At 40.2% G+C, this 26,746-nt stretch overlaps 1 protein-coding gene across 2 annotated transcripts in view; it reads left to right on the top strand.

Annotated features, from left to right (window-relative positions):
• Positions 1 to 3,154: 3,154 nt before the first annotated feature.
• The window catches only part of LOC102830499 (chromosome unknown open reading frame, human C10orf118), a 32,998-nt gene continuing 9,406 nt past the window's right edge, over positions 3,155 to 26,746 (top strand). The window contains exons 1-11 of one of the 2 annotated variants that reach the window (XM_006831373.1): positions 3,155 to 3,834; positions 6,994 to 7,120; positions 9,097 to 9,225; positions 10,530 to 10,742; positions 17,911 to 18,030; positions 21,035 to 21,139; positions 21,604 to 21,702; positions 21,881 to 21,967; positions 22,894 to 23,036; positions 24,398 to 24,653; positions 25,433 to 25,622. In XM_006831373.1, coding sequence (XP_006831436.1) covers positions 3,182 to 3,834; positions 6,994 to 7,120; positions 9,097 to 9,225; positions 10,530 to 10,742; positions 17,911 to 18,030; positions 21,035 to 21,139; positions 21,604 to 21,702; positions 21,881 to 21,967; positions 22,894 to 23,036; positions 24,398 to 24,653; positions 25,433 to 25,622 — 2,122 coding nt within the window. In that variant the 5' untranslated portion in view covers positions 3,155 to 3,181. The remainder of the gene's footprint in view (positions 3,835 to 6,993; positions 7,121 to 9,096; positions 9,226 to 10,529; positions 10,743 to 17,910; positions 18,031 to 21,034; positions 21,140 to 21,603; positions 21,703 to 21,880; positions 21,968 to 22,893; positions 23,037 to 24,397; positions 24,654 to 25,432; positions 25,623 to 26,746) is intronic. The other variant, XM_006831374.1, reaches the window with a different exon arrangement.

Below are 26,746 nucleotides of genomic sequence, written 5' to 3'. Positions count from 1 at the left end.
ATAAAGATCCTAGCCTTGGGAAGGCGTCCTATGGGGGCAGCTCTCTCCTGCCCTAGGCTCGCTCTGAGGCAGAGTTGACTCATCAGCACTGGGTTTGGTTTTGGTGTGGAGGAAGACAACACCATTTAGTTGTATTTTCTGATTCAAGCCTCTCATACATTGAATGAAAATGAGAATTTGAGTGGTTATTTTAAATCTGTGGTGTACATTTCTGTTACATATATTTAGAGTATTAAGGCCAATGTCTGTATTAGTTGGTGCCCCGAAAAGCAGTCTGAACTAAAAGATAAAGTCTTTAATGAAACAGCTGGTCCCTCTTGTGTTAATTATTCCTCCGACTTTAAACATTTCTAGAATTGTTGTTTGTTGTTAAGTGCTGTTGTGTTGGTTCTGACCAACTCATAGAGGCCCTGTATAGCGTTTCTGAGGAGCGACTGGTGAACTTGAACCACTGACCTTGCAGTGCAAACCAACTTTGCAGTCCAGCGCATTAACTCATAGCGCTGCACCAACCTCTCTAGAATAAGTTCCTTGTAACTGGTTCTATAATTACCACGTCTTTGCTTACAAGCTTTAATTCAGCAAACATTTGAGGACCTGGTATGTGATGGACTCCTGGTGTGGCACTGTAGGATCAGCACTGGACTGCGAACCACAAGGTCGGTTGTTCAAACCCACCAGCTGCACCTTGGAAATCCTAGACAGGGTCGCTGTTAGTCAGAACTGACTGAAAGACACTTAGCAGCACTATGTGATACTCTACACAGTCAAGCTCTAGTACCTACTACCGTAGTGGTTCCGCAGGAGAGAGAGGAGATATTCTGCTCCTGTAAAGCCTCATCTTTCTCCCGCAGAACAGCTGGTAGTTTCCAACTGCTGACCTTGAGGTTTGCAGCCCGATTCATAACCACTACGCTACCAGAGCTCCTTAGTACAGGGTCCCTATGAGTCGGAGCCAACTCCGCAGCACATCACCACCACCACTATCACATTGTACCATTAGAGTGGAGCTCATTAGACTGGATTAGGGTGGAATTCAATGCTCTTATGCAGGTCACAAAGGAGCTCTGGTAGCGTAGTGGTTACAAATCAGGCTGCGAACCTCAAGTCAGCAGTTTGAAACTACCAGCTGCTCTGCTGGAGAAAGATGAGGCTTTCTGCTCCTGTAAAGATTTACAGCCTTGGAAACCCTGATCAGGGTCGCTATGGCTCGGAACCGACTTGACGGCACTTAATAACAACAACAACATGCATGTCACAGCCCTAATCTCCTGTAAGCGTAGTTTCTCGGGCGTGACCGGTGTCACCTTTTATATTACATACAAGAGATAAAGGGAGAGAGAAGTGAGCAAAGAAGAGGAATTACTACCACCAGAAAGAAGAGCCAAGAACAGAGTGAGTCCTTTAGACCGAGGGTCCCTGTGCTGAGAATCTCTTAGACCTGCAAGATTGATTGATTGATACCCTAGACTCATGTAGATTGCTAAGGAATAATTTCTTGTCGTTCCTAACAAAAGTAACTCCTGCAGGCATTCTGTGGTTTCTACCAGACCACCCTTGGTCTCCTCTTACCCTTTTTTTTTATCATCCTCTGACCTCCACTAATCTAGCATCAATAGGTTACCTTGTTTTCTGTTTTTCAGCAATTTAATCTTTCTGTTTTGTCTGCTATTACTACACCTCCTATGTGGAACTGTTTCTCACCTTGATTGTGTTGAACTATCACATTCACTCCCCAGTTTTGAAAAAATCAAGCCTCAGAGGATTTAAGTAACTCATCCATCCTGTATGTGCTTGTTGGTGCCAAGCTGAAGATTCCTTTTCTTTAAGACCACTGATATATTTTATTCAAGATCATTTCTAAAGGTGGTTAATTTTTATACAATGGCTAGAGTAGTAATGCTCCTGAACAATATAAACATATATTCCAGTCCTGTTGAGTTACTGTTATTATTTTTAATGTTGCTTTTATGACCTAGACAGTACTCTTGGGCTCCATTTGATTTGCACTGAACATTGTTTACTACTCTTGATGTGAGGGTTTGAGAATCATGGTATTTCCTGAATCTCTTTGCACATCTACAAAAACTCGTTCCTTTCAGGCATGTTTACACCTGTTTTCTTCACAGCTTTAGGACTCTGGGCTATAGGTAGCCGTGTCTTGTTGCCTTGTTTATGTTATGTGGGTTCTTTTCGAGTGCTTTCATTCTGGTCTTAGTTCTCCATTGTTTTCTTCCAGATTCTTGAGGTTCTCTTTTTCCCTTTGTGAAGCTGAAGGAATTCTAAACAATTCTTTGGTACCAACCTTCAGATTACTAGTAGTATTCCTTACCTAGCATCGTATCAGGGTGATCCAGAAGAGCCACATTGCAACTGAAATGGACCAGTGAAACTATGTGATGGAATGGAAGGGGGAGCGAGAGCAGGATTTTGCAGCCGTCCTCTGGCTATAACACACCCAAGCTGGTTGCCCTGTTCTTTTTCCTATACCCCCTATAAAGGCTCTTAAAGGAATTGTTGTTAAGTGCCATCGAGTCAATTCTGACCCAAATAGCAACCCTGTACAGGGTTGCCAAGGAGCAGATGGTGAGCTTGAACCACCGACCTTGCAGTTCAAACGATTTTGTAGTCTGATGCATCAGCCCACAGCGCCACACCAGGCAGTGGTGAAATTTGTGGCCTTAGCTACTCTACATCTTGCAGTGATCTATATATATAGAGTCCTGCTGTGGCTCTGTAGGATAAGTACTGGACCAGTAACCACAAGGTTGGTGGTTCAAACCCATCTGCTCCTTGAAAAACTCTATACAGGGTCACTACAAGTCAGACCTTAACAACAACAAAGTACATCTATATATCTATGTTGTTGTTCTGTGCCGTGGAGTTGGTTCCCACTCATAGCGACTCTGTACAGTGTTTCCGAGGCTGTAAATCTTTAAGGGAGCAGAAAGCCTCATCTTTCTCCCACGGAGCAGCTGGTAATTTCAAACTGCTGACCTTGAGGTTTGCAGCCTGATTCGTTACCACTACACTACCAGATCTATATCTATATATGTATACATATACACAGAGAGAGATATGGCCTTGGTATTTAAAACAAAACCAAAAACAATTCCAAAACTAATTATGATGTTTTGACTTTTTTAGCTGTAAAAGGAAGATCAGGAGCAGATCTGAAGAAATGCAGAGTGAACTGCTGCCAGTAAGCATGTCAGAGACAGGGCACATAGCCTCCACTTCCACTGATGAAAAGGTAGAAAAAGCACCCGTAGACTCCTGCAGCTCGTTTTCTGGTGATGGAAGCAACAGCTTAGAAAATGAGTCGAAACCATTGTCACCAAGCTTCAGTACGACTTTATGTCAACCTAATGAACACAGTCACCAAACTGAAGCACAAGAAAATGCTGTCTCAGATCATGGTGGAGGGGAGGATTCTTGTGCTAAAACAGACATATGCACAGAAAATTCTGAACAAATAGCTAATTTTCCTGGTGGCTATTCTACAAAGCAAGTTTCAAAAGCAAATGACACCGAGCAGACAGTAACTGAAATATTGGTGGAATTAAGGTCGTCTACATTTACAGAAGCAGCTAATCAAAAGGCTTATTCAGAAAGTCCCTATGACACAGACTGTACCAAGAAACTTATTTCAAAAATAAAGAATGTTTCAGCATCAGAGGACTTGTTGGAAGAAATCGAATCTGAGCTCTTATCTACAGACTTTGCAGATGAACACCGAGTACCGAATGGAATGAAAAAGGGGGAGCACGCGTTAGTTATGTTTGAGAAATGTGTCCACGAAAAGTATTTGCAGCAGGAGCATACCATAAAGAAGTAAGTTTGGATTCCCTTGAGTCCTTTTAGTTTTCTTACAGGTAGAGATTGATTCTATAGAAGAGAGTCACTTGTCCACGGTCACGTCCACAGATGAGTCCTGGACAGAGTGCTAAATCAATAGCATAAGCGTTTACTGAATGAATATGTATCAAGTTTCTCTAGTTAATATCTAAATACAGCAGTGTGAGTTCATTAACGCTCTAGAAAGGCAAACCAGATTTTTCAGTTTTGAAAAAAATGTAGAAGTATGTTATCAAAAGTAAGAGAACTTAAAACCCAATGAAAAATCATGAAATTCAAATAATTTTTCTTAAAAAATCCTCACTGGAAGTACTTTGGTTTAAAAACTAAAATTTAAAGAACAAAAAAATTGGTTGATTATAGTCAGAAAATAAGATCAGTTATTCTTTAGTTTTCAAATTTATTGAGTTGATTTTTGTTGTACTAAAATAATTTCATTTCCTTTCATCTTTTTCCTAATAGTATTGTCATACCAGAGTTCTGGTGTGGCGCTGTAGTATAAGCACTTGACCATAAGGTTGGTTTGAACAGCAGGGTCAGCAGTTCAAACTCACCAGCTGCTCCTCGGAAACCCTATACAGAATTGCTATGGGTTGGATAACTAAGGTACACCAGATCCAAGCCATGGCATTTTCAATAGCCTCAAATGCATTTGAAAGTTGGACAATGAATAAGGAAGATCATAGAATAATTGATGCATTTGAATTATAGTGGCAGAGAAGACTATTGAAAGTACCCTGGATTGCGAGAAGAACAAAGAAATGTGCTTTGGAAGAAATACAGCCAGAATGCACCTTAGAATCGAGGAATACTTTAGACATATTGCCAGGTGGGACCAATCCCTGGAGAAGAACATAAAGGTGGACGATCAGCAAAAAAGAGAAAGACCCCCAACAAGATGGACTGACACCGTAGCAGCAACAGTGGGCTCCACATCAACTGCCAGGATGACGCAGGATCGGGTAGTATGCAGCTTTTTGTGCATAGCGTGGTTAGGAGTCGAGACTGACTTGACAGCACCTCACAACAACAAGAATACAAGCCGAGATTACCTTGCAGAGACCATTGGTGGAATTATGGACATCAAAGAAAGTTCTGGTAAGGGCTCAGGATGAAGATCTTAGAGTTGTAACACTAGAGATGGTATAGGTAGGGAGAGACAGCAAGAGAGAATGGTGGCAGCAGGACCAAGAGACAGAAGTGTGAAGTCTCGGGAGTGAGAGCTGAGTGTCTTCAGGCAGACTTGATGGCATAATGCAGGGATGGAGAACCTTTCATTTGCCAAACTTTATAACGTCATTCTCAGACCATACAAAATTATCAACGTAAAAATTAGTTTGTTATATTTGGTCAAACATTTTATTAACTCACCCCTAATGTGGAAACCCTCTACAGGGTCACTATGGGTCGGAACCGACTCAACGGCACTTAATAACAACAACAACAATGTGATGGAGTCTTGGTGTGGTGCTGTGGGTTAATGTGCTGGACTGTAAAGTCAGTTTGAACCATAAGGTCAATGGTTCCAGCTCACCAGCTGCTCCTAGAAAACCCTATACAGGATCGCAATGGATCAGAACCCACTCGACAGCACTTAACGAACAATAAGTGTGTGGTGCTGCAGGATAATGCACTGGACTGTAAGGTGGGTTTGAACTGCAAGGTTGGCAGTTCAAATTCACCAGCCGTCAAGTCAGAACAGACTTGATGGCCCTTAACAACAACAACACCAATAATGTGCTGGATGGAACTGTGATTGCCTTGGCAGCACCAGACCAAATGACTTCGCCTTAATATGGCCCTCTGATGGACTTCCTCCACCCCTGGTATCTCGGGTGCCTCAGGGCACTTGGTGGGGCTGTGCTTGCTGACCCCATACATCAAAAGAACTGAGCACAGTTGAGCCAAGTCTTAGTGGTGGATGAGTGCCTCCAGGCATTTATTGGTAGAGCTTAAGATCTTTATAACACTTGTTCCAGTGGGGAAGGCCAGGCCTGCCCTAGAGGCACAAAGGGTCAGGGGGTACAAAAGCAGAAACCAAAGCTCAGTCTCAAAGCAGACAATCACAACCTCTGGGTTCTGAAAGGAGGGGCCACGACCTTTTAGGATTCAGACTGTCAGATCTTCACCAACTAATTTCTGAGGTGTAAGGCTACTAATCATAAGAACTAGAGGGATGGGGTTAAGTTGGAAGGCACTCAGAATTTTGGGGAAAGCTGCCTCCTCAAAGTAGAGTTGTCCGTGATGATGTGAATGGAGTAAATATTTAGGACCTTCATTTGCTGGTGTGGCACAACGCAAAATGTGAAGAAATAGCTGTAGACATCCATTCATAATTGAAACAAAGACTGTACGAATTATGAATCTAGGACAATTCAGAGTTGTCAAAAATGAAATGGAAATGTATAAAGATCTTTATGCTAGGCATTAGTGAGATGAAATGGACTGGTATTGGCCATTTTAAATCTGACATTCATATGGTTTCCTGTGCTTGGAACAACATATTGAAGAGGAATGGCGTTGCATTAATCATTAGAAAGAACATTTCAAGATCTATTTGAAGTACAACACTCTCTATAATAGGATAATATTCATAAGCCTATATGGAAGACCTGATGCATTAGACACTAAAGACTGAAGACCAGAAGAGTTATGAGATGACATCAAGAACATCATATAGGAAGAAAGCAAAGGGTATTCAGTAGCAACCTTGGCCTCTACCCACTAGATACCAGTAGCCAGCTTCCCCCCTCCCACCTCCAGAGGCTCACAACCAGAAATCTTTCCAGGCAAGTGTCTAGAGTGGTCCAGTGTGCCCTGGGAAGCAAAATTGATACTGATTCAGAACTGTTGATATAAAGAGATGAGATTCCCAGAGGCATATAGTTATATATAACGCTGCGCTTTTCTTAATGTGAATGAATATTTTCATTAATTTGAAATACACAAATTTCTAGGAAAATGATAATAGTCTTATTGGCCAGAGAGTGTTTGGCCAAGTTAAAAAATGATTTAAGAATGTTGATTTATAAATCAAACCTATCTCTATACCCCAATCTGAAGATTCAATTCCACATCTCATTTTATCTTCATTTTTACTTATGTTTTACCTATACTACCCTTTATGTATTTTAGATTAATTAAAGAAAATAAGAGACATCAAGAGCTCATTATAGATATTTGCTCAGAAAAAGACAATTTAAGAGAAGAACTAAAAAAAAGAACAGAAACAGAGAAACAGCATATGAGCACAATTAAACAGGTAAAAAGACAAAAATCATTTAAGTCCATATCTTCATTTATAAAATAAATGCATGTATAAATTGACGTTCTGAAAGTTAAGTTTTGTTTTAAATGCAGAGAATTATTTGATATTTAAAGCACTGTCTTTTGTAAAGTGGAAAAGCATTTCCTAATTTTTTGTGCAAACTTAGAGTTTTATACAGTGTGTGTGGTTATATTCTGTAATATAGAAATCTGGGAAATAAAGACATAATTTGATTTGATAGTTAGCCATACTGCTTTTGTCAATTATGGAGAAGGAGCACTATACTTTAAAGTTTATATCTGATATTAGAATTCTTTTAAAGCTTATAGTTTAATTTGGTTTCATCTGTCCCCCCCCCCATTTTTTTTTTGTTGTTGTTGTTAACTATACTGTGAAGATTGGCTCTTATAATCTAGATTTGATCTGACTAGTTGTCTTCCCCAGTCTGCCTTGTTCTTTTCTTTCTCCCGCTCCTCCTTTCTCTCTCTGGCTTCTGCCATATACTCTTCTGCTCCGTGGGTCAGCAAAATGAATCCCAGACTGGTAGTAAAACAGAGCTGCTCCTTCATCTTTCTAAGCTGGATTTTCTTCTGTGTATGGGAGAGAAGCAATCCAACTTTCAGAGGCTTTCCTTCTGCCCTGTCATTCACATAAAGCTACTTAATGAAATCCATGGCAAATCATTGGTAATGTCAGTAAAATTAAACCAAGTTTCACTTATGCTTTGGAATACTTAACACATTTCTAGATAGTTAGAAAAGGAGTTCTGGTAGCATGGTTATTTATCAGTCTGCTAACCTCAGGGTCAGGAGTTCAAAACTACCATCAGTTCTGCAGGAGAAAGATGAGGCTTTCTGCTCCTGTAAAGATGTACAGCCTCGGAAAATGTCTACAGGGTGGCTATGAGTCAGAACCGACTTCATGGCACATCACCACCACCAGATAGTTAAAATGTAACTATATTTGTAAAATCCTATGTGGTGGCTTTTGTGTTTCTGTGAGACTGGAAGCTATGCCAGTGGTATGTTAAATACCAGCAGGGTCACTCATGGTGGACAGGTTTCAGCTGAGCTTTCAGACTTAAGACAGACTAGGAAGAAGGAGAGAAGGACTACTTCTGAATGTTTAGTCACTGAAAACCTTAGGAATAGCAGTGGAGCACTGTCAGATGGCATCAGAATATTGCCTACAGTGGAACATACCAGTGGCGGCGGCAGTGGGCTTAAGTGTACCAGCGGTATGGTGTGAGGAGGACGCAGGACCGGGCAGTGTTTCATTCTGTTTTGCACAGGGTTGCTATGAGTTGAAAACAATTTGAGGGTAAAATAAGGTCGCTATGAGTTGGTACTGACTCGATGGCACCTAACAACAAGAAACAATACCATATATTTAAACCCTGATTTTTATTTCTATGCCATATAGATGAAATTTAGAACTTTAAAGAGTGAACAAACCTTAGAAAGAGACTGGACCCATATTTTGGTGATGAGCAGAAATGTCACACTAAACAAATGAGGAGGAAACCAGAGCTGTTCCTTTCTTGAGCTCGTTGGTGGTGTCTTCTTTTACGAGAAAATAGGATTTTCCTTTCTTTTGCTAGAATTTAGAAAATGTTACACTTTTAACAAGAAAACTGATATAGCAGGATTTTCTTCATTTTATCGCTACATCGACTCTATTGTTTTTCTGCTTTTGTTTGCATTGAGTGTCTATTTTACTAATGATTTTTCACTGCTCTTGCGATTATTTCCTTAGTGGTTGCCCTAGAGTTTACATATACATCTTAATTTATCAGGATCTGCTTCAAGGCGATACTAATTGTTTCCAGTGAGATATAGAAATGTTAACATTTGATACTAATTTCTATATTCATTACTTCGTGTTTATTTACACTGTTTATATGCATTTCAGTTAGTAGTGGTCTGTTTGCTATAGCTATAAAAATAATATGGAAATCATTTTCTTTACAGTTGGAATCAAAACTAGAAGAGCTTAATAAAGAAGTCAAAGCTTCCAAAGATAAATTAGTAGCTCAAGATATTACAGCTAAAAATGCAATTCAGCAGTTACACAGGGAGATGGCCCATCGGGTGGAACAGGTATTTTTCACATCATTGTCATCGTTAACTTGATAATCTCATGACTTTTTTGTTAATTAAAGTAAACTAATCCTGCTAGGGAGTACTGGTGTGGTGCTGTAGGATAAGCAGTGGACCACGAGGTCGGTGTGCACTGCAAAGTTGGAGGTTCAAACTCACCAGATGCTCCTCAGAAACCTTATATGGGCTGCTATGAGTTGGAACCAACTTGATGGCACTTAACAACAACAACAACAAACCTGCTAGAGCATTTTGGACAGTAATGGTGTATTGAGTAATAGTTTCATTTACACAAAAATTAACATTTTCTAGAAGTGCCAAACTAATACATGTATACATATTAATTTGGAAAATTCTAATAAAGAATGTAGACAGACTACAAAGTGAAAGTCCCCTACCCTGCCCCATCTCTGTCCAGCCCATCTTTTGTCCCACAGGCCCCTCTCCCCACATTCCCCCTCCACATGTATGCCATCACTTAATTTTCCAGGTTGAAGTTTCCCCATTTCTCAGATCAGATTGGTAGAATGAATTTGAACCTCAAATTTCAAGATGCATAGAGCTGTGGCTATAAAGTCTCAGGAACTTGATAACTTGGCCCTTGCCTTTCCCCCTCTCCCCACATGAAATAGAGTTCCCCTGTTAGGTACCTTTGTTCAGGAGGAGGACTCTTTTGGAGCCCACCCTTTTGTGGGAGGTGGAAGCTTTGGGAGGTTCTAGCGCTTATTTGTACGTCTGTGCAGAGTGGGGTTGGGATAACAGATCTCTGTTCCCACACCTCACTGTGCTCCAGGTTTTCTCTCTAACTCCTGTCCCCAGTGTATACTGGCCAGTGTCCCCAGGGTGGTCCAGGTCCCATCCCTTGTATAACAGTGTGGAGGATTAAGTGGGATGGAGCACCCAAGTCAGCCCACGTAAATGGAGTGTTGTTTACTGCTGTCCGTTTTGGCTCGCGGTGCCCTGGGATAGGGTTCTGAGGCTTCATTCTTTATTGGAGCAGAAAGCCTCATCTGACCTCTGAGGAGTGCCGACCTGGCAATTAGCAGTCCAGTGCTTATCCTACAATACCACACCAATAGGAAAAGGTAAAAGCACGTATTGGTGATACTAATTTATTGTTGATTGGACCGTTTTACTAGAATTTCATTTTTTTTCCCTTTTATTTCAAAAATTGTATGATGAATTCCTGGGATTGTTGTGCAGTAACCAAAAAATACGTTCATGATATAATCAGAAAATCTTTCGATTTATTTTTATTATTTGAGAAGTATTTTTATTACTGTTCAGTCATATTTTTTTCAAAGGTCAACAGAAAATGTGAAGAGGCACGCCAAGAGAAAGAAGCGATGGTGATGAAGTATGTGAGAGGTGAGAAGGAGTCCTTAGACCTTCGCAAGGAGAGAGAGACACTCGAGAGAAAACTGAGAGATGCAAATAAGGAGTTTGAGAAAAACACTAACAAAATTAAACAGCTTTCTCAGGAGAAAGGAAGGTTGCACCAGCTGTTTGAAGCAAAGGTATAACCTGGGCTGTTGTTCATTATTTGAAATGTGTCCTCTGTGCTTTTCCTTACTTAATCAAATAATTGTAACTTAACTTGTTCAAACACCCTTAAGCATGAAGTTGTTTTTATTCGTTTACTTTTGAAGAATGTAAATATTGTAGTATTTCTAATATCTTGGTATATTTAATATACTGTTACATTGGTATATTACATAGTTTACCTGTCTGCAATGAACTTTTACTTATTAGATAACTTTTAACTTTTACTTGGAGCCCTGGTGCGGCCCTGTGTGCTAATGCACTGGACTGTAAAGTCAGTTTGAACCACAAACTTGGTGGCTCAAGCTCACCAGCCACTCCTTGGAAACCCTATACAGGGTCACTATGAGTTGGAATTGACTCAACGGCACACAACAACAGGCTTTTACTTGATAAACCCTTAAAAAATTTTTTTTTTTTTTTTTTTTTTACAAATCAGACATTGGGGAAATGAGTTTTTGCCTCAAGGAAAGATTTTATTTTGGTAAAATATGTATCTAATACTGTCAAATGTGAAAAATCTTAGGGTTGGAAGTATAATTCAGCCAGGACCATAGTGGGAAAACTGTTCAGAACAAATTCCTATATTTCTTTTAGCCTGGCTAAGGCTCATAATTGATTACTAAGTAATACAGAACTTTGGCTGTTAGCATGGTCTTGCTTCTGCTCTGTTACCATTTTTTTTGGTGATGAGTGCTAGTTTTTAGTTAGTAATTATTTTCTCCAGTAATCATCTGTCAGTTGATGGCACTGTGGTGGCTTGCGTGTTGCTGTGATGCTGGCAACTATGCCACTGGTGTTTTGAATGCAGGTAGGGTCACCCGTGGTGGACAGGTTTCAGCTGAGCTTCCAAACTAAGACTATGGAGAAGAGATCAACTACTTCCAAATGTTTAGCCACTGAAAACCTGATTGTGCTCATGAGGAACCTGTACATAGATTAAGAGGCAGTTGTTTGAACAGAACAAGGGGATGCTGAATGGTTTACAATTAGGAAAGGTGTGCGTCAGAGTTATGTTCTTTCACAATGTATTTATTCCATCTGTATGCTGAGCAAATAATCCAAGAAGCTGGGTTATATGAAGAAGAACAGGGCATCAGGATTGGAGGAGACTCATCAATAACCTGCAATATGCAGATGATACAACCTGCTTGCTAAAAGCGAAGAGGACTTCAGATACTTAACTGATGAAAATTAAAGACCACAGCCTTTGTTATACTTTGCACCTCAATGTAAAGAAGACAAAAATCCTTGCCCCTGGACCATCATGATAAATGGAGAAAAAATTGAAGTTGTCAAAGATTTCATTTTGTTTGGCTCCACCGTCAACACTTACGGAAACAGCAGTCAAGAAATCAAACGATGTATTGCATCAGGTGAATCTGCTGCACAAGACCTCTTGAAAGTGTTCAGTAGCAAAGATGTCCGTTTGAGGGCTAAGATATTGTCCGTAGTTTCATATACATGTGAAAGTTAGACAATGAATAAGTAAGCTAGTGGAAGAATCGATACATTTGAGTTTATGGTGTTGGATAAGAATATTCAAAGTACTGTGGACTGCCAGAAGATCAAACAGATCTGGTTTGGAGGAAGTATAGCCATAGTGTTCCTTAGAAGCCAAGATGGCCAGACTGTGTCTCTCATGCTTTTTTTTTTTTTTTTTTGACTGTTTATTGTGAATTATGTGATCATTTACATGGGAGAACACCAGCTTTACATTCATCCTATCATATTTTGTTTTGTTGCCATGATTATAATCCCCTCCATGCATCATCAAATAACCAAAGGGTACACCCCTTGCAAGCTTGCCCCCCAGCCATCAACACACAGCCCCTCTCCCTTCCTGAGTCCAAAGTCCTTAGCTGCTCCATCTCTCCATGTCATCATCTCTGCCTCCATTTCTGGCGTCACTGCTTCTCTGGGTAGGGTCCCGCACTCTGCTCTTCTCCCTTGATGGTCCCAGGGTCCTCCACTCCTAGACCGCAAAATCAACCACTCCCCTCTTTTTGTTGCAGAACATCTACCTTTACATTTCTGGCCCCTACAGTCAGTCCTGATAGCAATTATTCACTGTTGTATACCACAAGAGTCCTATCCCCATTTCCTTTCATCGGCGCCGTCCCAGCAGATTAGAAACCATTTAGTGGAGATTCTACCTTCCCCCACCCCCTCTGGAACTAGGCTCCCTCCTGAAAGTTTGTAAGCCAGTCACTTCTTGCCTTTATAGCCCCCCCATTTTGGGTAGTCAATGTTTAAGTTGCCCATCCCTGTCAACCTATGTATTGAGGGGATGACAATGATCCTTGCTGTAAAGATTTGTTCCCTCTTTTGAGCTACTATATCCATAAGTATAGGCCAAGTTCATCAAATTGTAGCGGATTACTCTTTTTTTTTCCTCTTCTTTCTTCTAGTCAAGATCTGATCATCCACCCATTGAAGCCAGGTCAAGTGGGTACTGTCTGCAAGTTTGGGTGTTCTTGGGCATCTCCCCTAACTTTATATATCAGCTGGATGCTTCACTCTCCACTCTAGTCCTTTGTGGCCATGTCACTGTCTCTGGGCCCAGGGATCCCCAGGTCTTACCATACTTCTGGCCAACCAGGTCTCAACCCAGGTTCACAGGAGTCTATTGAACGTGGTCGGACTTATCTCAACTTCATTGCTGTTTTTTCTTCACTTCCCCTTATCGGTGACCAACGTAGTCACCAGCCAGACCACATGCCTGCTAATACATTCCCTTTGAGTCTTAGTCTTGGAAGGGGGTTTGCTGTGAGGGGACCCGAGCACTTGCCTTGCTGGCTTCCATGTGAACACTTGCTTGTTCTTGTCGTAGTCCGTCAGTCAGATTGCCGTCATTGTTTGTGATGTTTCCTGCCGGTCTTTCTGTTATAAAGTATCGTCTGTTCTTCTAGCCACTCCAGGCTGGCTGCTCTACTTGTCTTTTCAAGTGGAAATTTCCCACCTCAGAAGATTCTAGATGAGATTCAGGATTCCACCTATGGTCTTATACAATACAAAGACTCGGCAGGAAGCCTCTTTCACTAGGCAAGTTCTAGCCCCCTTTAAAGTATTCCAATCAGTTATAAGCTAAAGACGGACTTACAAGCTTCTGTTGTGATGTTTCTGGCTATTCCTGTCTCTTCTCCTCAAGTGTCTATTTTACAGTGGTAGGCAAGGGAAACCAAGATTCAAAAGACAATGTCTCTCATACTTAGTACGTATTATCAAAAGGGACCAGTCCTGGAGAAGACTATCATGCTCGGTAAAGTAGAGGGTCAGTGAAAAGGAGGGAGACCCGCAGTGAGCTGGATTGGCACGGTAGCAGCAGCAATGGGCTCAAACCTGACAACGATAACAGTCAGTGGCAGGGTTTCGTTCTTTTGTGAGTCAGAACCAACTTGGCAGCACCTGACAACAAGTGTCTTTGTCTTGGTTCTCTGGAGAAGCAAAAACAGTAAAGCTGATATGCATGTTGTTGTTATGTGCTGTTCAGTGGGTTCCTAGTTACAGTGACCCTGTATAGAGTTTCTGATGCTGTAAATCTTTACAGAAGTAGAAAGGCTTATCTTTCTCCCTTGGAGCAGTTGGTGGATTTGTACTGCTGACCTTGTGGTTAGCAGCCTGATGCATAACTTGCCTCCCCTTTGCTTTGAGCAGTAGCCCCATCTTAGCAGCACGATATTCGGGAACCTAGTTAGTGGAAATCCGACTCTGAAATTTCAGAAAATGTGGCCTTACCCTTAGGATTCTCAGAGGCTAAGGATTCACCCTGTGGGTACCCAGAGGTCAGCTCCCAGGCCCTCTTGGGTGGGTCTCCTAGTTCTGCTACTGAGTATCCCTGCCTCTGCTTCTCCCGTCTGCACCAGCTTCTCCAGCGTTACAGCTCTCTTCACTGCCTTCAGAGCCCTCATCAGAACTGCCTTGAATAAAAGTAATTCCAACTACAGCCTCTCTTCCAGGCAGTCTGGCTATGTGCCGTGGCATCGTTTCTGACTCACAGCGACCCTGTACAGGGTTTCTGAGGCTATAAATCTTTACAGGAGCAGAACAACTCATCTTTCTCCTGCAGAGCAGCTGGTAGTTTAGAACTACTGACCTTGTGGTTCTCAGCCTGATTCGTAATGCTACCAAAGCTCCTCTCCAGGCAATCTAGGCATCTACTATTAGGCACCTTAGTATTCTTCCAGCCTCTGCTCATTATCCAATTCCAAAATCGCTCCCACGTTTTAGGTATCTGTTAGAGCAGCACCCTGCGCTCCTGGTACTGGATGGCTTCAGGAAACAGAAAGTTCTTTCATAGTTTAGGAGGCTAGAAGTGCAAATTCGGAGTGCTGTAACGGAAAGCTTTCTCTCTGTTGGCACTGGAGACAAAGCCCTTATCTTCTTCAGCATTTCAACATTCCTTGGAGATCGCTATGCGTCTTGGCACCAGTCTTCCTCTGGCTCTAGGAGCTGCCCAGGACAGAGGCACCAGATTCAAAGAATGTGTTCTTCTTCCAGCTCTTCTTTCTTGGTGGTAGTAGGATCCTCTAAGCCAGGGGTGGGGAACCTTTTTTCTGCCCAAATTTTTAACATCATTCGTGGACCATACAAAATTATCAACTTAAAAATGAGTGTGCTATATTTAGTCAAGGGACTCCTGGTGTGGCGCTGTAGGATCAGCACTAGATTTTGAACAACAAGGTTAGCCGCTGCTCCTCAGGAACCCTATACAGTGTCACAATGAGTCAGAACCGACTTGACAACACTTAACAACAGCAACATATTTGGTCAAACATTGCATTCATTCACCACTTTATGCAGTGGCTGGGACTGCGGGTCTCTTGGCAGGGCCACACCAAATGCTCTCTCAGGCCTTTTATGGCCCAAGGGCCAGATGTTCTCCACCCCTGCTCTAAACTTTGCTTGCTTGTTTAATCTCTTCTATAAGCTACATTATAATCCTGGAGATTGCATCCAGCTTCATATGAGGGTGATTCAAAAATTATCAGCACTCTGATTATATTCAAATGCCCGTCCACGTCCATGACTGATGCAGCATCAAACATGCATGTGAGATGCTCCTGTCGATTAGATGACTGTGGACTATGTGGCACATCATGTGCAAATGAGCCCTAACTCTGCCTCTGAAATCAACCACTATAGACTTGGGTTTCGAAACGCTTGTGCAAGACGGGTACCAAAACATCTCACAGAAGAGCATAAACAGAAGCATTTAGACATCTGCAAACAAATTTAGACTGATACTCAAAGGAAGTAAAAGTTTCTTAGAAAAATCTGTTACTGGTGACAAGACATGGATTCATCACTATAAGCCTGAGAGGAAACTGCTCAAGGGCCAGTATTAGAACACTGGAATAAATGCAATAATCAGCAGTGCTTGTTACAGTGAGATGTGCTCGCTGGAGAGCTGAAGCTTAAACTTGGCTTTAAACGCCCAGGACTGCTGCCAAGGGCACATCTGCACACCTCTACCCATACTGTTGGAATTGTTAAAGCATCTTCCCGAGAGTCCTGAGCTTGCTCTTGCTCCATCGGACTTTCACCTTTGTGGTCCCCTGAAAGCAGCCCTTCAAGGATGAAGATTGACCTTTGATGAAGAAGTGAAGACAGAGGTGCATTCGTGGCTCACAGCTCAACCTGAAACATTCTTTAGTAAGGGACTATGAAAGCTTGTTGAAAGATGGACAAAGTGTATTAAAAAAACAAGGATATTATGTTGAAAAATGATGTATTTGTGGATTAAAATAAATCTACAGCTAGAGTGTAGATAATTTTTCACTCATCTTTGTAGAAATGAGGTTCTACAACAGGATAATTACATCAAATCAGAGCTGATCACATTGGATCACATGGAGGTGATGATTACATCATTACGTAACTGCCAAACCAATGTGAATCTGGCCCAGCCATGTTGACGCATATTTCTTAGGACACAATTCAACATTTAAGTTTTAATTCAGAAATATTGTTATTCCCATGAATTCTGACAAAGCAAATTTAATTCCTTTTCTACCTTAATGTCAGTCAGTGGGAAGAATCATAAAAAAAAATTTATGCTCAAAACACATCTGACTGGTTAAAATACAAATGTAAGCTATCTTTATGTCTAATGGCTGGATGTAGCTATTTTACTGTGCTCTTACGATTTGAACTTTAAATCCGTTTTAGATAGCTTTAAAATAAATTTTGGGTTGCAGTGACCCTATAGGGTAAGCACATGGTGTGAAGCTTGAACCCGCCAGCTGCTCTGAAGGAGAAAGATGAAGCCTTTCTGCTCCCATGAAGCTTTAAAGCTTTGGACACCCTCTACAATAGGAGTTGGAATAGACTCCATGGCACTTAGCAACAATAACAAAAGTAACTTTTGGGCTATCTGTAGTTTGAAGGAATGCAATAGCATAAATAGAAAAGTAGAAATGTAGCCTTTTCAAGAAGGGTAAAAGACATCTTTACAAAAGAATAATAAATTGTGGAAAAGAGATTGGAAAACTTCACCAAGATTATCATCACAAACCAAGGAGCAGTTGTCTCTCTGGGGATGTTGTAAAAAGAGATCTTTTTACCTGTGGGGTGGGGCAACTAAGATATGAATGATTAAAATTGCCACTTGGGTTTGTGACTATGAAATTAAAAACGCAAAAAGCTTTTCCTCAATGGCATCTAATATCTGTACTTTAATGTACAGCATAGATATTAGATGCTATTGGAATGATTTGGGCTTTTGGTTTTATAAAAAGCTTGTCAAAGAGATTTCTTTGGATTTACTGTAAAATGGATTGCAGAGTCAGCAAACTTTTTAGGTAAAGGGCCACATAGGAAATACTGGCTTGCAAGAAATATAGTTTCTGCTGAGCTTGGCCCTTATTCAGGAAAACAGCTGTAGACACTAAGTAAAGATGATTATTTTCCAATGAAAGTATATTTGTGGACATAGGAATTTGAATTTTATATAAATTTCATGTGTCATTGAAATACTGTTGTGCTTTTCATTTGATCCCCCCCCCCAATCATTTAAAAATGTAAGAGAGTTGTTAAAAAAAATGGGTGATGGGTCAGAAATTATAGTGTCATTGCATTGATTATTTTGAATAGTTGGTTGATTGTTTACATGAAAAATATGACCTGGTGATATTATTTTAGGAAGGCGAAGCAGCTAGGCTCACCAGAGAGGTAGACAAATTAAAAGAAGATGTCAACTCTCACATCATTAAAGTAAAATGGGCACAAAACAAATTAAAAGCTGAAATGGATTCACACAAGGTAAGTACGATAATCAGATCTTTACTAGAATCAGTTTAAGAACAATTACAGAAACAGTTAATGACATAGGATCACTTGGGCTGGATTATTGGATGTTTGTAAAAGAAATAGTTCCTTGTTTTTCATATCAAATTAGTTGACATGTTAAGTTTTATCATTCATTATGCATAACCCCAAATTAACCTGATTCTTTAAGTGTCTTTGCATATTGCATTTTACATTAAACATTTCCAGGTTTGGTAATCTGTAGAGAGAAAATTGAAAAAATTTAAAACTATCAAAGATGCTAAGATTCTTATCAAGAAATATTACTTATTTAAATATAATTCTGAATATAATATTTTAAGAGTAAATTTCTTTATCTCTTTAGTATGAATTGAATATAATCCCATTTGTATTCTACCTATTTAATATCATAAATAAATACAATGAAAAATAAAGCAAAATAAAAAACGAAGGCTAGTACCTGGAGCTGTCATTTGAAGCATTAACTGAGTTGAAATAAGAGGGGATAAAAATCAGAAGGTATTAGAAGGTGAAGGTCAAGATCAACTCTGAAATACGGCTGAAACTACAAGAGTCTTGTTATGGAAGTACTAGTCTCCACCTTGTTAAAAACAGGCTCCTGGTTGTGTTGAGAACCATAATCATGTATTGTCTTCTTTGGACTCTTAATAACCTTTGACGGTTTGCATCTAGTATTATCAGAAAAAAACTGTAGGGCGAATTATCTCTGTTGTCAGTGGTCAAAGATCGGCTAGAGAGCAGGGATTTCTCCTCAAATTGTTAACAGACTAGTGGTCAGTTACGTTATGAGTATAAGGAAACTACCAAAAGAACTATCAGAAGGGAGGAAGCAGGACAATTCCTGGTGCTCACACATGGTTAGAAACTGCTGAGACATTTCCCTGACTTTGGTTTGACAGAATGAAAAATTTTAAATCCATGAAGATTGCTAACTACATGAGTTGTTTCAAGATGTGAACTTAAGATTTGGTCACACCTAGTGTCTGTGTAATTCCTCATCTTCAAGTGTACTCCCAAGAGACAGGACACTGAAGCCTATGAAGAGTACGAACATTGAAGAGTTACAGATTCTAGAGATTTCCTGTGTTCAGGGAACCACAATAACATACTTAATGGCAACTTTGAGATCAGGTGAAACCAAACCTCTGCAAGTAGGGTAGAGGAGAGGTTTCAGGTTGACTTCTATAAGGTTGCAAGGTGTGGTTTGTTAGTCAATGGGAGTAACAAATACATTGACCTGCTACATGGAGTTTAAAATGTGCCAGTTCTTTTTTAAGTAAAGGCATTTATGAACCAGCGCAGGACTGGGCAGTGTTCCGTTCTGTTGTGCATAAAGTGTCTATGAGTTGGTACTGACTCACCAGCACCTAACAACAACAAGTGTTTAGTGGGTCTATGTGTGTCCACAACACAAGTACTAAATAATGCAGAGGATATGAAAGCGTTATCAGTCAAAGTATGTGCTTTCAAAGTGTGGGATGGAGCTAGGTTACCTCTGTGTTTACCTGGTGGATAAGAGAGGCCCTGGGTCAAAGGATACAAGATTAATTATGTTCTGGGCCTGTCTCATGGAGTAACAGGGACCAGATTTACACCTGCATCTTAAAAAACAGAAGCAGGACAGAAGTTTCCAGACATGAGACGTAAACAGTATAGGACAGTGATCCCTAAGAAAAGGGAAATGAATGAAGCAGTGTCAGGAGTGGAAACCAGGCAGAGCCCAACTCCTGCCCTGCATTAAAGAGACAGAGTTCAGAGTATGGGGGGAGCAGGGCAGACGACCAGAGAAGAAAAAGACCCAGAAAACTGCAGTGGGTGTCACAGCCTCAAGTCTCCAGTGCGTGTATGGTCAATGCACGTTTCCAAAGAAACTACAGAAACACGGAAAGAACCACCAGAAAGGACTATTCCAAGAGCTCGCCCTGGGCCCTACTGAACTAGGGCAGAAGGCTGTGTTAGATACTCCTTTATTCGTTGTTGTTGTTGTTGTTAAGCACTGTGGATTCCAATGCATAGCCATCCTGTATAGGGTTTCTGAGGAGCGGCTAGTGAATTTGAACCACCGATCTTGCGGTCTAGTGCATTACCCCACAGCGCCTCAGCAGGATTCATTCATTTAACAGATGTTAACTAAGCAGTAAAAGGCAGGAACTGAAATGGGTGCTGATACAAGGAGAAAGCATAGGCCCTGCTGTCCTGAAGCTCTGTGCTTAATGGAGGAAGCAGATAAGCACCAGTATGTGTATCCGTTATTCCAATGTAGGGATGGATACTCTCAAGTCTGCTGATGGGAAGGCAGAGTAGCAGCATCTAGCCCTGTCTTAAGGAATCACCAGGGAAAGCTACCAGGAGGCTGGGACACCTAAACTCTCCCTTGAAATCCAGATGATAGCCAAAACCGTGGGGCTGGATGAATCATCTGCAGATGAATTATGGAGACAGAGCTACAGGACCAGGCTGTATCTTAGAGCTCTCCATAGACAGTAGGAAGCTTGTGGAGGAGACAGAGAAGGCAACAGTCAAAGAACCCTGGTGGTCAGAAGTGTCACCTGGAGAAGGTAAGCTAGCCAAAACCCAGCAAAGGTCATTGGATTTGATGAGAACCATCAGTATGGGAACAGAAATCAAACTGCAGCATACCTCTCTGAAATGACAATCTGAATTGATATTATAGTCATCAAATGAATTTTTTTTTAAATGCATGTGAAAAAATTGTTTAACACTGCTTTTTGTTGTTGTTGTCTTATCAGATGGAAGTGAATCGCTTTTAGAAACTTGTTTAAAAGTTAACAAAAACTTTAATGGCTATCAGTTAACTGCGGACACAATATTTAGTTGTGGCAGAAATCCAGTATTATTATTAGAATTGTATCCAACCCCTCACTGGCAGTACTGACACAAGAACTCTTCCTACTCCATGGTTACTGTTCATCACTTCCTTGTGACCAGCTGTGGCAATGTCTTTTTGTCAATTCAGGAAACCAAAGATAAACTCAGAGAAACAACAACAAAGTTAACCCAAGCAAAGGAAGAAGCAGAACAGATACGAAAAAACTGTCAGGACATGATAAAGACATATCAGGTATGCTTTACTTTTCAAATCGACTGGTGATAATTATGTTAAACTTCAGAGGTCTTGGTTCATTAAACTTCCGCATCTGCAGTGTTTGAAGTATAGAATGGATTTGGCAGGGCAGTTAAATACAACAGATTATTTGCTTTAAGAAAAAGCCTGCAGTTTAAATAGAGCTCGAAGAGAAGTATTCAACCAAATGAAACCACTAGAAAATGTCAGAAGAATGAAGAGTGCAAGGAAATAATAGAACTTAAAACAACCAAAAAACCACTCTGTGTTAACTTACGTGTCTTAAGTATGTTACCCTTGGTCATGCAAACTTGTTATATTTAAGTTTTTTCAGTATGATCGATTTTTAGATAAATAACAAGCTCTGAACTTCACAGTTAGAAAACTTAGTTGTAAAGCTTTCTTTACTTTTAAAAGTTATAAAGCCTTACAATTTTAAGTTATGTGTACCTTTTCATTAGGAGTCAGAGGAAATTAAATCAAATGAGCTTGATGCCAAGCTCAGAGTCACCAAAGGAGAACTTGAAAAACAAATGCAAGAAAAATCGGACCAGTTAGAGGTGAGTAGTTCTGCTCTTGATGTGCCCTGGATTGTGTAATAAACACAGAAAACGAGCACTGCTCTCTAGATGTACTTATTGGTATCGAGTTTTAAGGCTTTTTGAAAGAAGCAAGCAATACATGTTAAATGTGGTTTAGTGCATAATGATTTATGATTTCTTCTAAACCTCTTAAAAGATGCACCATGCCAAAATAAAGGAACTGGAAGATCTAAAGAGGACGTTTAAGGAGGGCATGGATGAGCTGCGAACATTGAAAACAAAGGTAATTAGTTTTAATCACAGAGGAAGGATAAATGTTATCTTTAGTTTTGAACTCATACTGATTTTTCAAATGGAGGGGAAAAGATACTTATATATTTATATATATGCAAGTTTTCCAAAATGAAAGAACTCAGAGGATTGGAGCGGCAACAAAATGGACTCTTGTTGAAATGAAATGTCCTTCACTTCAGTCCCTTTGAAGTATTTGCCAAACAGACCTATTTCAGAGCATTATAACTTGGTCATGGACCTCTGATCTACAGGAAATCTCACCAGAAAGTTCACTAATAGTTGGCCCGAAGAACTGTGGCTGTCAGAAACAGTTGGATGACATGTCAGTTTTAATTTCTAACCATCTATTAAACTCTTTCCAGTTTTTATTTTAGTCTTTTGGATCTAACTATGACTGTGAAATGTGAATTATCAATGTATATCGTTCATTTGCTTTAGAATAAGGCTTTTAAGTAAGCACCTTAAATTTGAGGTACTTAATAACTTTCAAGGTGTTTTTATATACCTTCCTATTGGTTTTCAGGCCAGTTATTTGAAATGAGTAGGGAAGTGTCCTCCCTTTTCAGTTGAGGAATTGGAGACTCAGAAAGAATAAAGTGACATGCTTAAACTTGCATGACGAAACCATGAGAAATCTGAGACTAAAACTTGGGATTGTTACTAGGTGCTGTCCAGTCGGTTCCAACTCACAGGACAGTGTCATCAAACAGGCCCTGCGCTGTCCTCACAATTGTTGCTGTACTTGAGCCCATCGTTGCAGCCACCGTGTCAGTCCTTCATGATTTTATTTTCTTCATCTTACCTAATATTGATTCAGAGTATTATTATTATTACTGTATAACCACTGTCTAAGATAGTTTATAAAGAACAAGGAATTATTGTTTGTAGTTTAATTTGGTTATGGTCATTTCATAGGTAAAATGTCTAGAAGATGAGCGATTAAGAACAGAAGATGAATTATCAAAATACAAGGAAATTATTAATCGCCAAAAAGCTGAAATTCAGAATTTATTGGACAAATTGAAAGTTGCAGATCAGATTCAGGAGCAATTTCAAAGGTAAAAATGAGCAAATTTTGTTTGTACTAATCACCAAGCTTCCTTATTTTATCTCAGAAGTCTGCTTTTAAATGCGATTATTAAACAAGAATAATTTTATTTAAAAATTTTTTAAATTCCTATCTGCATTTGACTTTTTTGAAGTATTTTTACATTTCCATCATGCCTTCCAAAAATCAAAGTCTATGTACCTTAAACATTGTTGGTAGCAATTTATAAATGAATGGGTTTATTTAGTCTTTTCCTTAGCTTCAAATTCTGTTATGTATACACAATACTTTGTTTAAAAGTTAGAATATATATGCATGCATGTAGCTCAAGGTCAGGTACTGGCATCTCTCCTTGACCTCTTATAAAACCAGTGAGCTCAGCTACACTCATTACGTTTCTTGAAGAGCCTGGATTCTGTAGTATGCTGCTGTTGTTGTTGCAAAATGCCTTTGAGTCAGTTCCGACTCCTAGCGACCCTGCATAGGGTTTCTGAGTAGCAGCTGGTGAACTACCGAACCTGACCCACAAGAGGTCTTACTCTTTCCTCTGTCTGGAGCATAGTTTGTCCTCTCATGAACTTCTGAGTTTCTTCCAGACCAGGGGTCAGCAAACTGTGGCACACAAGCCAAATCCAGTCCAGCACCTGCCTTTGCAATATAAAGTTTCCTTGGAACTCAGCCACACTCCTTTCTTACATATTACTTCTGGCTGCCTTCCTGCTATAATAGCAGAGTTGAACTGTTGCAACAAAGACGCTGTGACTCAGATGCCGAAAGTGTGTACTGTGTGGCCTTTCACAAGGAAGTATGCTGACCCCGGCTGTAGGTGTTAGTGTAAGCACCACCCACAGTAGCTTCAGTGCCTCTCCGTGCTGTCATCATCACAAATGTATAGCACGTTCATAATTTCTATACTTGACGCAGACACTCTGGGAAAGCCGGGACCATGGCGGGTCTGTTTACCTATACCCCAACAGTTAGTTCCTGGCATGTCTTAACTAAAACACATAGCATATAAGGTCTCCAAAGGTGGTAATACTTACGGAAGTAGACTGCCATACCTTTCTCCCATGGAGCAGCTGGTGGGCTCTAACCTATAAACTTTCAGGTAGCAGCCAAGCACTTTAACCCCCTGCTCTTGTTAAGTGCTGTTGAGTTAGCTCCAACTCCTAGTGGCCCTGTGTAGCGTTTCTTAGGAGCTGCTGGTAGGTTTGAACTGCCTACCTTGTGGTTAGCAATCCAATACTACTCCTACAGTACCACAATAAAAGTACCTGTAGGAAGCATTTTGTTAGATGAAAGTTCCCAAGCTATTAATTTTTTGTCTTTTAATAATTGAAATTTTCCTTAAATATAAACTTTGTTTTTTAGTGGTCAACAAGAAATTGAAACTTTGAAGGAAGATGTGGAAAGTCTTAATTCTTTGATTAATGATCTGCAAAAAGACATCGAAGGCAGTAGGAAAAGAGAGTCTGAGCTCCTCCTATTCACAGAAAGGCTGACTAGTAAGAACGCACAGCTGCAGTCCGAATGCAACTCTTTGCAGTCCCAATTTGATAAGCTTTCCTGTAGTGAAAGTCAGTTACAAAGCCAGTGTGAACAAATGAAGCAGACAAATAGTACTTTGGTAAGTGTAAATATACTTTTTGAAGAAACATAGCAAGAGGCACAAATTCAATTTTCCCAACAGCAAAAACTTAGCAGTGGTTGATTTAAGCTCTTCGCTACTGGCTCTGACTTTGTCATCATTTCAGATGCTAGTGGGAATGTCAGTTGTCTTTTTGTGTGATGTAACATAATGTCATTTGATTTCTAAAATGATTATGAAGAAGTACTTCACTTTTGAAAAATAAGTAATCCAGGATTTCGGTCATTTTCAAGTTGTTGTTGTTGTTAGGTGCCATTGAGTCAGTACCGACTCCTAGCGACCTTATGACAGCAGAATAAAACACTGCCCGATCCTGGGCCAGCCTCACTGTTGTTGCCACGCTTGAGCCCATTGATGCTATGACAAACTGACAGACATGTGGTGGTCATTTTCAAATAGAATCACTATATATCTTGAATAGATATTTTAAACTTGTTTTATTTTTACAGTTTCAAACTTGGTTAATGTTTCTAAGTTCTGGGTGTTTTCTAATTACTCATAAGAATAATTCTGAGAGTTTAGGCCTCAAATTCAGAGATCCGTATCACACGTTGTCCATGTATATCTCTTCTGTATTCCCTGCACTGTTATATCTGAGGAATCTCAAGAGCTCAGTAAACAAAACCTGGTCAGGAGTGCTGATGGACAGGACTCTACTATCAAGGGCCTCATATTGTCTAGGTTGGAAACTGTGAACTGTAACAGAAATAAAGAGCAAGATAGTAAAATGGCTGTGTTTTGTTTTATTTACTACTCAGGAAAGTAGACTGTTGAAAGCAGAAGAACTGCGAAAAGAGGAAGTTCAGGCACTACAAGCTGAACTCACTTGTCGGCAAACAGAAGTTAGAACACTGAACACCCAGGTAGAAGAAGTAAAAGATGAATTAGTAACTCACCGACGTAAACATGCTTCTAGCATCAAAGATCTTACCAAACAACTTCAGCAAGGTATAAAGAACACTTAACAACAACAGCATTAGTACATTCTAAGCACATACTATTCAATATTATGTACATTAGCACATATATATGGTGGTGGTGGTGGTGCTATGCCAGCGAGTCTGTTCCGACTGATATCGATCCTGTATATGATTTCTAAGGTTGTAAATCTTTATAGAAGCAGAAAGCCTCATTCTCCCTTGGAGCGATTGGTGGATTCCAACTGCTGACCTTGCAGTTCGCAGCTCAAGGCATAACCCACGACGCTACCAGGGCTCCTTGTTGTTGTTATTAAGTGCCACCGAGTCAGTTCTGACTCATAGCTACCCTGTAGAGGGTTTCTGAGGAGCTCCTGGTGAGTTTGAACTGCCTACTTTGAGATTAAAACCTCCTTAGTATACACACACGCACATATATAACTAGAAATTTTAAAGGCTAAGACTAAATGTAAGTTTTGATGTTTTCTTCCTACACATCCCTATAAATTGTATCTGTACCCCACTTTGGAGAAAACTGAGACCCAGAAAGGTTTACAACTAACAGCTAGGACTGGAACCCAGATTTCCTTTATTAAAAATGTTATTTTATTAGGTCTCTGTGTTACATGCGTACGATACAGAGATAAATATGATGTGTATTCTGACTTCGTACCATTTTCTGTGGTCCTGTTGCTTTATTTGTGTTACCCAAATAGAGTGAAATAGAGTCCTAAAAATCACAGAAGGTTAACATTTCCATAATATGAACATATTCAGATACTTGCCATTCCTCATTTTGTTCTTTCGAGTCCTGGGGTGGTGCCATAGGATAAGCTCTTGACCTCAAGGTTGGTTTGAACTGCATGTCGGAGGTTCAAACTCACAAGCCCCTCCTAGGAAATACTATACAGGGTCACTGTGAGTCTCAACTGACTTGATGGCACTTAACAACAACAGCTTTGCTCTTATATTGATGTAAATGAAAGGAAATTTATGAAAATGAAGGGTTTTCTGGAACTGTTGGGATCTTTTGAATCTTTCAGGACTCACTAATAGCTTGAATTACAAAAGTTAAATTCTGCGTAACTGAGTTGAAGCCTGGGTGAATTGTAGTCTTGTTGCTTCCATATGTTTTCAATTTGAGCTATACGTTTT

Source organism: Chrysochloris asiatica, unplaced genomic scaffold (genome assembly GCF_000296735.1).
Source record: "Chrysochloris asiatica unplaced genomic scaffold, ChrAsi1.0 scaffold00003, whole genome shotgun sequence".
Lineage (NCBI taxonomy): Eukaryota > Metazoa > Chordata > Mammalia > Afrosoricida > Chrysochloridae > Chrysochloris > Chrysochloris asiatica.
Note: the sequence above shows the minus strand (reverse complement) of the source record. Positions and strands in the feature narration are given on the sequence as shown.